Source organism: Hirundo rustica, chromosome 2 (assembly GCF_015227805.2).
Source record: "Hirundo rustica isolate bHirRus1 chromosome 2, bHirRus1.pri.v3, whole genome shotgun sequence".
NCBI lineage: Eukaryota > Metazoa > Chordata > Aves > Passeriformes > Hirundinidae > Hirundo > Hirundo rustica.
In genome coordinates, this window is record NC_053451.1 from 14,395,465 (window position 1) to 14,407,511 (window position 12,047).

At 38.5% G+C, this 12,047-nt stretch overlaps 1 protein-coding gene across 7 annotated transcripts in view; it reads right to left on the minus strand.

Moving 5' to 3' along the window:
- Positions 1 to 12,047, minus strand: part of ROBO1 (roundabout guidance receptor 1) — a 698,550-nt gene that overhangs the window by 55,120 nt on the left and 631,383 nt on the right. For all 7 annotated transcript variants that reach the window (XM_040054708.2, XM_058419158.1, XM_058419153.1 and 4 more), the window contains 6 exons: positions 8,987 to 9,111; positions 6,988 to 7,159; positions 4,302 to 4,507; positions 2,817 to 2,898; positions 2,480 to 2,648; positions 2,215 to 2,381 (listed from right to left, as the gene is read on the minus strand). In XM_040054708.2, the coding sequence (XP_039910642.1) occupies positions 2,215 to 2,381; positions 2,480 to 2,648; positions 2,817 to 2,898; positions 4,302 to 4,507; positions 6,988 to 7,159; positions 8,987 to 9,111 (921 nt within the window). The remainder of the gene's footprint in view (positions 1 to 2,214; positions 2,382 to 2,479; positions 2,649 to 2,816; positions 2,899 to 4,301; positions 4,508 to 6,987; positions 7,160 to 8,986; positions 9,112 to 12,047) is intronic.

A 12,047-nucleotide genomic window follows, 5' to 3' on the forward strand; every position in this document is an offset into this window, starting at 1 on the left:
TCCTGATCACCTCATTTTAAACAAATACCATGCTGACTATGGGTAAAATGCTATGACTAGAAATTCATGAAAAGTACTTGCAGGGATTACTACTGAAATTAATGCGTAGTCAGTGAGTGACAAATCTGGATTCTTAGCAAGCAACATCGGTAATAACGAAAGAACAAAACCAAAAAAATCCTCCACGGAGTCACTGCTATATCCCCATGCAGTATGTACTGCAAACAGCCCATTATCACAGTATTTCCCTCCTCCCAAAGTCTGAAAGCATTAAAGATAAAAGCTTCTGTTTGGGAGCATTGCCTAAATATCACCCTGCTCAGAATGTAACAGGAAAACCAGTGGAATAATTAGTTCTAGCTCTGCTAGTCAAAAGAGATGAGTCATCCACAATATGGACCAAACTATTCACAGGCTCATCCATTCGCACATCTGTGCTATAAAATTTTGTGTGTGCTCTCTTGTTTCGGCTCTAAGCTTCCAAGACAGGGACTGTCAGCGAAAACACCCAAGAACGTGGTTGTTAATGTTTGTAAAGTGCAAAGATGAAGGTAGTACTGAAGAGATGAAGGAACTGAAGGTAGTAATCTACCTTCACCTTGGTTTGTGGACTGAACAAGCAGTTAGGAGCTGACTATACCACCCTCTAGACAAAAGCCAACTGGAAATTTTAGAACCTGCTTAGCTAGACCACAATTCTAACAAAAATGAAATTATATTGGAAGAAGAGCAGAACTGCTCTAAATTACTTGATGCTTGATTAAATTTCTTAAAAATTGAGAAAATTTTATGTGTTACTTGTTATTTTCACTGAGGTATTGTGTGGCTCTTGGGTTTTCAGCTCCATTAGGTGCCCAGAGAACAGTGAAGCTTTTCCATGTCACTCAACCATTCAGTTGAGTGAATAGAACATTTTCAGGATCAGGTCAGTAAGCAGTTAGTTTGGGACAAACACAATACCTCTTCTCATCTCCAGAAATGAAACTACACTACATGAAAAACAGGCTCGTGCAGCTCTATTCCCAGAAACCAGGAGTCACTAAAAATTTATTAGATCTCTTCTTGGTAACAGACTTGGGAACCTGTGCAATCCTGGTTTTCCATGGGGCTGTGACTCTGCTGTCCATACATATCCACTGAAATTGTCACCCATCAGGAGAAATGCTTAATACCAAAAGACAGCAATGTGAAACTGGTCACTCCCCAGGGGAGATGAGACAGACTTGCTTTCAGACCAGCTACACAAAGCATGAGAAGTCACCAAAAAACCCCCCTTTGTTTCCTTTAGAGAACTTCCTTTCAAAAACTAACATGTACTTACTTACGCAAACAAAGAAACAAACATACAACACAGACACTCTTAATAAACCAGTGGCTCAATTTCTCCAGTAAGTAGGAAGATCAGAAAAACAAACAAACAAAAAATACGATCTTTATCACTTTTTCTTTGAAAAAGAGTGTGTCTAGTTTTCCCCTTCTTAAGACGCTAAGCTTTTCTACTGGAAAAATGCAGGCTTCAGAGCTGCAATGCCTGTACACCATCCTCAGTGTCATTTATTGGCCACAGTGAACACAAAGATAGTTTTAATTTTACATAGCTGGACTTCAGTCACAGCTGGAGTCAGTGGATGACTCCTTCATTCACTTCTACCCAGACTTTTCCTCCACTTGGCTATGTGTAAGCACTGCTTTCTACCCTGTTTTACTTCCAACAGTTGTACTATGGAAACACTTGTAACATACTGCCAAAACCTCTTTGCTGGTTCATGATGCCAAATTCCTTCAAATTTTCAACTTTTCTCTTTCCTATTGAAGCAGAAATCAACTTAGCTTACATGCTGTTTCTCTCCCTGTCTCAGTCGTAAGCCTTATTTGATTCACTGGACATAGTAATAACATTTCCATGGAATTTGAGGATTTGTGTGGGAACTCAAAAAAACCCAGGGATTACTTTGCTTGCTATAGCAAGAGCTATTCTGCAAGTTGTAACTACCTTTGGATAAGAGATACTAGGGTTCCCTTAGGCAATGCAACATGCTGTCAGGGTCTGTGTTACAGAGAAATGCAAGTTAAATGCTGTATTTTACTGTACTGTATATTATACCCAGGATAGGTCGACAGTCCAAAGCTACCAGAATTCCTGCATCTGGTATTGCTTAGTCAACTCGTGACAGCTGCTGTGGACACCCAAAATGTTCAGTATCAAAAGCTTACCTTGAGTTTTCACTGGATCAGATATTTGGCTTGGGTCGCTCAGCCCATATGCATTAGCTGCTCTCACAAGGAAGAGATAAATTGCATTAGGTTTTAGCCCTTTAACTGCAAAACTCTCGGTTTTCACATTTTCAGCTACAGTTTGCCAGCTGCTCCCTGATGCATGGCTAAGGATAAAACAAACAACAGCAGGTTAGCAGGTGGCTCTTTAGCAACACTTTACACGTAAACATACAGACAGCAAGATCACACGAGGCTCACGTACCTGAAGGCCTCAATTATGTAAGAGGTTGGTGTTGCACCTGAATTCAAATTAGGTTGCCATGACAATGTTACTGTATTTCTGCCGACATCTGTAACCTCAGGCTTTGATGGAGCACTAGGAATCAAGTTTGGGTCAGTGGGTCTTGGTGGCTGCACTGGGACTCCAAACTCTGACAAAAGGAGAGAGAAACCCTCAGTATGGACAGGCAGCGGCTGAAAGCTAAGTGCTGCTCACATCTGCTCTGGCAATTTATGACAGAGTCAGATAACTTCTGCATTTCAGTTTCTGGTCTTCCTTCATGCAATTTCTCCACACAGAGGAGCCCTAATGGATTTACCTTGGACCTCTATGAACGCGCTCCACGTCGCTTCGCCGCTCGGGGTTGAGGCAATGCAGGTGTACCGCCCGGTGTCGCCCAGCTGAATGGCAGAAGAGAAGAATAAATATTTGAAACAATCAGGCACTCAGTGGGCTAGAAAAGGCATTGCAGCTCTCTACGTTCCCCCATGAATATGGATAAACGTGTTAGCCCGCAAAACCTTCGCACCAGAAACTCCTTCCATAAGAAGTTATGATTTTGACGAAACAAAAATGGGTATTTACTTCTGAGCAGTCACAAAATAATCTGAAATGCTGCAGATTCTAATTTAATGCTAACAAATCTGTAATAAGGAAACTGAAGGCCATTTCCTGTAGCATTTATTCCTCACTCTGCAGAGGTCCTAACAAATAAATTGAGAGGGAACTCAGATGACAAGACCCCATGCAACTGTCAACCTTCTACATAAATAATGCCCAGGGATTTATCAGGACTGGAGCACTGGTGAACATGTCATCCTTAAAGCGAAGCTTAAATATTGCACAGGGTACATATGGGGCTCCCTGTGTTAGTATAAATTTCACTCTACAGCAGACCCAAAAAAGAATCTCCATATGCTATCCTCATCCAGTCCTGAATGTTGGATTATTTGTCCATATGTGACTTAATCACATTTCAAAAGTGTTTCTTTTTTTTTTTTCCCCCCAAAAGAAATGCTATCCTCCTCAGATCCCAGCCTCAGCAGATGAACTGAACGGAAGTGATCGAAAATCAGAGATTCAAGCTCTAAGCCAGTCTAACTTGCAATTGGCAGCAGGGCAACTCTAGGGAATATGGTAAAGTGATGTATTCAGACTAATCTAAAAAAAAAAAAAAAAAATTTACTCAATTTCAAACAACAGAAAAGATAGCAGAGAACATTCAGTATGCTACAACTTCACATTTTAGAACATTTTAAAGTGTGCAATGCATGATCTGCAGCAATACTGGCCAGGTACTATAACTCCCTGAGGAAGCCAGGTATTTGACAGGTGGTAAACCATTTCAAGCTATGTTATGCTGATGAGTGAGCACGTTTAAACATTAACAACTCTTTTGAAGAAGCTGTGTACATGGCTCTATTACTGAATATGCTAAACAAAATTTTTCTTTATAAATATTCGAATTAGCTAGATCATTTTAATCTATTAGTGCTAAAGCCCAAATAATTTAATGATTTGTCTTACTGAAATACATTCCCCTTCATGTTTTAAGTACCAAATAATTCCCTTAATTAATACCTCTTTACAGCATTTTTCATTATGAAATCTGAAATAATGTGCCCTAGGCTGGTGTTAAGCATAAAAAAATGTACTATCTGAAAACATGAAGTATCAAATATTTTAGTACATTTATGTAACCTTTCATTAATTCTAAACAGAGGGTTTACTGCATCAAAAATGCCTGGAGCTGAAAGCACAAAAGGAAACAGAACAAGAAAACCTATTTGCCAGTTCAGGCTACCTTGGCGTATCTGATCTGCAGCGCTCCTGTCTCCAGCTGCTTGATGCGAGAGTCTTGGGTGGAAATGAGGATCCCATCCTTTTTCCAGAGGATAGTGGGCATTAAAGTGCCTGTGGCCACACAGTTCAGTACCAAAGTACCATCCACAGCTACAGTCTGATTCACAGGACCCTGCCGAATGACAGGGGGAGGCCGGTCTGCAATCACTGCCAGGAGAAACAACAGGAAAGACATTTCTGCAACTGGAAGCAATTTTCTAATCATCTATGCAACAGCACTTGCTTGAGGCTTTGAAACAAACTAAAAATAATTAAACAAGTAATTAAAGTTGGAGGCATGCATTATTCAGGGCAGGGTGCATTATAATGAGACGTACAGCTATGGATGCTTAAAATGATACACAAAGCAGTATTTTCAGAACAGAGAAGGTATTGCATATTACACACTGCTATCCTCGCAGGCATTCTCCAAGTCCAATATCTTTATGAAGTGATAATGGAAAAAGAAAGGACTTCCCAGATTCTTTGGCAAGGCACAGATTTCACCTTTTCCATCTTTCACCACTGCCAGGCACGTGTAACAGAGCTCATACTTCCAGCATTGAAAGACTGAGAAAGAGGAGGTAGGCAATCAAGGGACAACCTCACAAATACCTACTGCTTAAATAACCATTTTTCATGTGCCACCAACTCATCTTGGTGCTGTGTCCTAATTGTTAGATGCCCAGCAGTAGGGTAAAGCAAACGTAAATGGATAGAACCATTTTGGAAAGATTTCTCCTATGAAGTATTTTTCCAGTAGTTTCTGATTTTATGATGAATTCAGAACCACAAAGAAAATCCCACAATCTCATTGTCTATGTAAAATTTAATGCATCTTCCACACAATGGAAATTAAATGCTACTGAAGGGTTATTTAATTATAGTACACAGAAAAATATGAATCAGTCTCAGTATTCACAGAAAAAAGAATGGATAGTCTTCCATTATACAAAAAAGAGGTAGAAGTTATCTTGCTGTGTTTCGGGGATTTACTTCACCTGCACCATCCAAGATGACACGGACTGATGATGTGAAAATAGCCATAATTTTAAATGTCATAAATCTGTTCAGCAGTGGTATGGGGCTCACCTAACTTAAAAACTGGTTTTGTAGCTGAAATATAAACCTGAAGTTCTGATAATTTGTGAACAGCTGATATTTCTAAATTACTTTTCATAACAACAGACAGGATGTTAGCACTGTTTTTTTTGGCTAAATTCCAACTCCCATAATTTCATTTGCATGTTCAAATGACACTCTGTTTTCAACTGCATTATTTATCCTTTGGTTCTTGTCCCGTCTTGTTGCTACACACTTTAAGACCATTACAGTCATTCTTTGCAGAGACAGACAAAATAAGCCCACTTATAATTTGACTTTGACAAGTTTGTAAAGAACTTTGCAGCCGACAGAGGTAAGGAGTTGACTGATCTGTGCTTTATAGGAGAGATCTAATGACACTGAAATTCATGGCTGATTTAAATCCACTGAAGTTGACGGCAACTCCTCCTGCCTTTAGGAAAACCATTCATGAAGGTACTCTAATACCTTCACAAATACTCAGCATATTCTGCCTTCACTTTTATGAAAGTACCAAAAAATGTCCCAAGATATTACAAAAAAACATCTACCCATCAGATCAATCCAGAGAATATAGTAAAGAAAATGCATTTAAATTGATTATTTCCAAGTTCAGACGGCATAGGTCATTAGCAGAAGACTGTTGTAAATTTATTTCTCACCCGGCCATGGCCTTCTCCCCAGTGAAAAATATGGAAAAAAGAGGATTAGGAAATGTGGGTTACAATTTGTGAGGAACCAGAAGGGATGTAGTCCTATTCCTTCTATGTCAATCCAGGGGGATGGGGAGATAAAGAAACAATTTTATCCTACAGGTTCACTGCATGTTTCTAGTACTTTATTATTTCTGTGTTTTCTATACAGCAAAGGGCTATTTTATGGAAACTTCTCAGACAACAGCTTCCCTCTGCTCAAATTCTCTCACCTATCCTTTTCCTCTGCAAATGCTAAGATTAGTATTTTCCCCGTGTATCTCTGCTGTTAAAAGTAAGTATTTCTGAGAATTGGCAAACTGGCCTCACACCAGCATGCATTACTGCTTGTAGTCATGCTCCCGTTTTCATCTTGTATTTTTTCCTAACTACTCCTAAAAAGGGATGTATAATTTCTATGCTAATCTGCTGATCTCCATACAGGCTGATATTCTTTTTCCTTGCTAAAACACAATATTAAGAAATAGGTTAAAAAACAGGTAAATGGAAGTGCTAAGCAAATGGCCACAGAATAAAAGAGATAAAGAACCAGGCAGCAAGCAATCTGAAAGTAAATTAGATCCAGTGGCGGAAGCTAAAAAGGAGTCAGATAAAAATTAATAGATCTGACAAATATCCGTACACTGAATATACTTACCAAATACAAAATGGAAATATAGTGTTACACATCATTCAGAATTGTAAGCCCCTCACAGAGATGGCCAAAACAGGAATTTTATGTTCAAAGAAACATGCAATCCACATTTATGCAAAACAGATTTCAAAGTAGTGTCACATCACCGCACTGCTGTCTTCAAATAAAAAAAAAGCCAAAAAACCCACTTGGAAATGATAAAATGAATCTATGATTACCATCTGTAACTTCCAAGTAGGCTTTTGTTATGATACTTCCTGCAACATTTAAAGTCTGGCAGATGTAGTATCCAACATCAGATCTCTGCACATTGGTGATGGTGAGGTCTCCTGTCTGGGACACTGAAAATCGGCTAGATGACTGAGGGGGCTGGTATGAGAAAAGCAGATTCTAAAAGATGTACAGGAAAGAAAGTGGGGGAAAAGTAGGTTAAATAAATTCAAACATCAGTAAGCATAACTTTAATATAGCTAAACAAATTAATCTTTTCATATTACATAGAAAACACTCAGCTCTTCATGTCTTAAGCATGTCTGTATCACAGCATGAATAGCTTCTGTAGGATTTCTTAAATGATGAAATAGGCGCAGATATGCACATAGAATTGTATAAGGCTTTCAGGATTGCTCTAACACTCTCTAGGATCAATACTGGACTTCGCACCAAGAGTAACAGAGTCTAGAGAAGATGTGAAATGCACAGATACCGCAACGGTGCAAGCAACTGTGGTGAACCTCAGTAATTTGCTTTAATGTTCTTTTTTAGAACTTGCTCCAGGGCATTTGTTTGCTTTCATTTAAATGCAGAAGGTGGTTTACTTATCTGTATTGCCTTCCTACAAATGGAGCAGTTTTAAAAAAAGAGATGCTATGTAGGTCTCTCTGAACAGAGTGTTAGCATTTTATAAAAAGTCTTATAACATTGAATTAAATCCTATAGCTGTTGAGATAGTTTGGGTATGAAATACATAGTATTTACCAAAAATCAGTTGGGGGTTGAATTTCTACCTCTGGTTGAACAACTTGTAAATAAGAATATTTTAGGATCACAGAGGGTTTATTTACCTATTTTTCTTGGCTAACTGCATTTTGCATTTCCAAAAATTGTCCAAAGGAATGGGACGCTATGTTCTCCAGCACTAGAAAACCCTATTTTTTGACATCCTCTTTAACTTCTCTCCATCATCACAAGTGTCACCACTCAGCAGAGTCAAGTGAGGGAGAAAAATGTACTAGACAATATGCGGCTAAATAAATAAATAAAAGTGTAATTATACTGCCATATATATACCGCTGAAGATTATCATCTAAATTTGGTCAGCAGCCTAGCAGTACTTAGGTATTCAGACAGAAATGTTGCAAATGGAGTAAAGAAGCCCATCTCCAAGTGTTCTCAATTTCTCTGCCCTATTGTTTTGTAACACAAAGAACCCTGTCATATACTCTTGCACCATTCATTCATTCATTCACAGGAAAACCAGAATCCCATATTCCTTCTTTCCTTCCAATAAAGAATACTTTGTGTCACATCCCTCCTTCAAAAGATGACTCTGAAAGGAAACTGCAATTCTCTTGCTGTGCTATATTGTGTTTCACCCACTGGCTTTCAAGATCCTTTACAAAGAAGATGAAATAATTTTCCCTCCCATTCAAATAAGGAACTTGGGAGAAAAAGTGACCTATTCAGGTATGGTCTGTCACTCAACTGATGGAGTGGGAAAGCAGTTCTCCTCAGCCCAGAACTAGAGTTCTACCCAGGCAGTGATGCAGATCAATGCAGCAAGTAGTTTCATCTGCCAGAAACTCAAAAACACATGGCAAACCAACAGCTGCACCATAAACCCAGAGTCAAACTTTCTGAAAATCTGGGAGTGTTTGGGGGTTCGACCAAATTTCAGTATAAGTCATCTCTCCATCTCTTAGAAATTCTCCCTGTTAGGTGAAATAGATTATCAGAGTAGTGAAACATGGAATGTTTCTTGCTGATTTATTGTTACATTCATGGAGAAAACAGGAGACAGAAAAACACAGATCTGTTCTAGTAAGACTGACATCACTTAGCATGCACATGCCTTAGAAGTAAAGAGTAAGGATACAGCATCTCCAAGCTCTAAAACTCTTTCCCACGTCTTTAAAACAACAATTGAAATACTTTTCTCTCATGTGAAATCATTTCTTGAAGAAACTGCCAGTAAGGGGGACAGAAAGGCTGTTTCACCTGACTCCCTTCTCTCCTCCAGAAGATGGCTGGCTGAGGGTTTCCAGTTGCTTCGCACTGGAAAGTCACCGTTCTCCCCAGTGCAGCCACCTGGTCTCGAGGCTTTACAACAAACTGTGGAGGCTCTGAAAGGAAAACACCAAAAATAAGTAAATCACGCTGCCATAAGCTGATTTGAAAGAACAATTTGCCAGCTGAGTTTTAATGGCATAAACCAGAGCAGTTAAGTGTCTTTAATAAGGAGAGGCAGCACAAAGACAGCTTCAGCATCATTCAGATCGTCTTTTCTGCGTCTGGACCTCCCAATTAAAACTCTCACTGTGCTTTTAGTGCTGACCCAGTGCACAAGGAAATAAGTCCCACCAGCTTGATGAGACAACTTGCAGAGCAACAGTCACCAACACAAACAAATCTGCTACAATTTGGTTTTTAAAGGAGGATCAGGGCTGCAAGCCAGAATGGAGAAATCTTTGAGGGACAGCTGGCCCAGAGGTCACACTTTGTTAAGGGCTGCAAGACACACTGCTGAGTAACTATGAGTTCAGGCTTACACACACAAAACTCATCATCGCTGACTTAGGAAAGCTGAGGATAGAAAAAGCCCTTAAGTGCTTGTATAAGACACTTCTGATGTAGCTCGGATCTTAAAAAATCTAGAAGTCAAAAGCCCAAGAAACACTACGCAAATTATATCCACTTAAAATCTCCAGTTCAAACTGAGAAGGAATGAATTTAAAGGAACAGCAGAGCTAAGTGTCTTCCTCATTTACATATGCAAGAGCATGTTCAAACAAAATATATATGCAAATGAAGGCAAATTTGAAACATCTGCTCAGCCTAACATTATAAATACTGCCAGCATTGTTTGATTTATACTGACTTCAACAACCCCTTCATCCAGTGGTAAGTAGAATGTCAAAAAATCATGACAGTCACATTAAAAAAAAAAAAAAAGCAGAGATGGCATTAGATATCTTGGTGATGCACAGAAAAAAAATCTGACATGTTCTATAGGCTGTTAGCTCTTGCTTCTTGAAAAATGTGCATTAAATCAAAGCCCATTTATTTATTAGTTTCCAATTCTTTCTGATCATCTGCCTTAAACTAATTATGTGCTCCCTCTTTTTTGGATTGAGAATAAAGGGGATATTTTGTACCTGACTTTAAGAAATCAAATTATTTTAATATTTGTTTTTTCCCTTGTGAACACTGATGTTTCCACAAGATTTTCCTTTAAAACCAGTGTAAAATATGTAGTGCAAAGATGTGTTCTCTAAACATCAAGTAGTAGCGGCTTTATCTAGAATAAATTCAGCAACACTTAAGTCCTTTTTTTAAAAAAACCAATTGCTTTGAGTGTTCCTGTGGGCCAATCCTTGCAGTTATCAGCTCCCCATGCCTTGTGTCTGGTATGGTGAGCTCATACCAGAATATATTCTTCCTACACCCCTCCTGCTTTGAGAGGAATTTTTGGAGCATAACACTATTGTCTATATTTGGATGCAAATGCTACCTTTCCAGCATTTCCTTAGATAAGAAACTACTTCAAAGCAAAGCAAAGACTGGCCTACTGTAATTAGCAGACTTCAAAACATGTAGCTCTGAAACGTTCAGCCAGTACCTTGGAGGATGTGGGAAGACTCTGACATGACAGCACGTTTCATTTGGAAGGGAGGGAGAACTGGCTGGGGGTTTGCCATGGGGTTGTGAGGGGACATGGCGGGGGAAATGGAGAAAATGGGAAAATGGAGATGAGGGTGAAGCACCTCTGTTATGCTGCTAGATTCCAGTAACAAGAATAAATTTAGCATAGAGTTAAATTTGGGGCTTGGCTGGTTCTGTATTAGCCTGTGACACAATGCCACAGTATGGAACTGAGGGTTTTTAAACCCTGTGCTAGTGCAGAGGATTTATGAGGTTTCAGATTTCGAGGACAGGTACAACTATAAAGAAAATAAAATGGTTCTGACCACTGGAGGAATAGCTGGATGGTTGTGATTACAGTATCTCAAGATGACCATTCAGGGACTACTTAACACAAAAAGGAAGGGGGAATTTAGCCTTATAGGCAGCCATTGGAGAATTTATAAAATATAAATAGGTACATATTTCTCTAGGTATTATTCTAAATACACATTTCATATGGATACTACTCTGAAGATGTATGCATATTGCCCATATGTCTGTCTATTGTTCTAAATCTATTGCCATTAAGGTAAACAATAAAAATCTTATTAGCTTCAATGTTAGATGACTTAAACAGGCTTAAGTGAAACTATTATTAAATTCCATTCCATGTTAATTGTACTGGAAGCTTTCTTCACTGCCCTTTTTTAAATATCAGTTTGATTCCACACCTTGTGGAATCACACCATACATGTGATAGGTAATGCTGAGACTGTAAAAGACGGCAAAATAATAAATCCCCACGAGAAAAACATAACTTTTATCCTAGAAACATTTTAACCAGACATGATTTTTTTTAGTACACTTTCAAGTTCAACCCATGCAGTCAGTGAAGAAAGGAGACATTAGGATTTAACTCACTACATCATATAAAAACAGACAGAAAATTTGCAACCCATTACCTTTCTCTTTGCCATTAAGTTACCCATACTTCATGCAGAATTTATTCTGTTCGATGTGTCTTGCCAATAACAAGTGAAAGATGGGAGCTGAGTGGTTGGTGGACATGGAAGGGGATGGATGGGAAGGGGAGGAGAAGTTCCCGTCACAGTGATACGATGACTAGAAGATGGCCAATAAAATTTCAACTTACCAGACACAACTAAAAACAAAAACAAAACAAAAAAAGAAAACATGGAATAAATAAAATTGAACACACATGAAACAAAGCAAAGAATAAAGCAAAATGAAAAAAAAAAAAAAAAAAAAAAAAGAAAAATAAAGGATCCTTGGTAAGGTCCATAGAAATCAAACACATATTCTGATATATGAAAAATAGGTTTATAATGTTGAACAACATTGTTTTATTTTGAATTTTAGGCAGCAGTCTCTATCAAATACTGAAAGTAGGTGATAGAGAAAAACAGGTAACAGA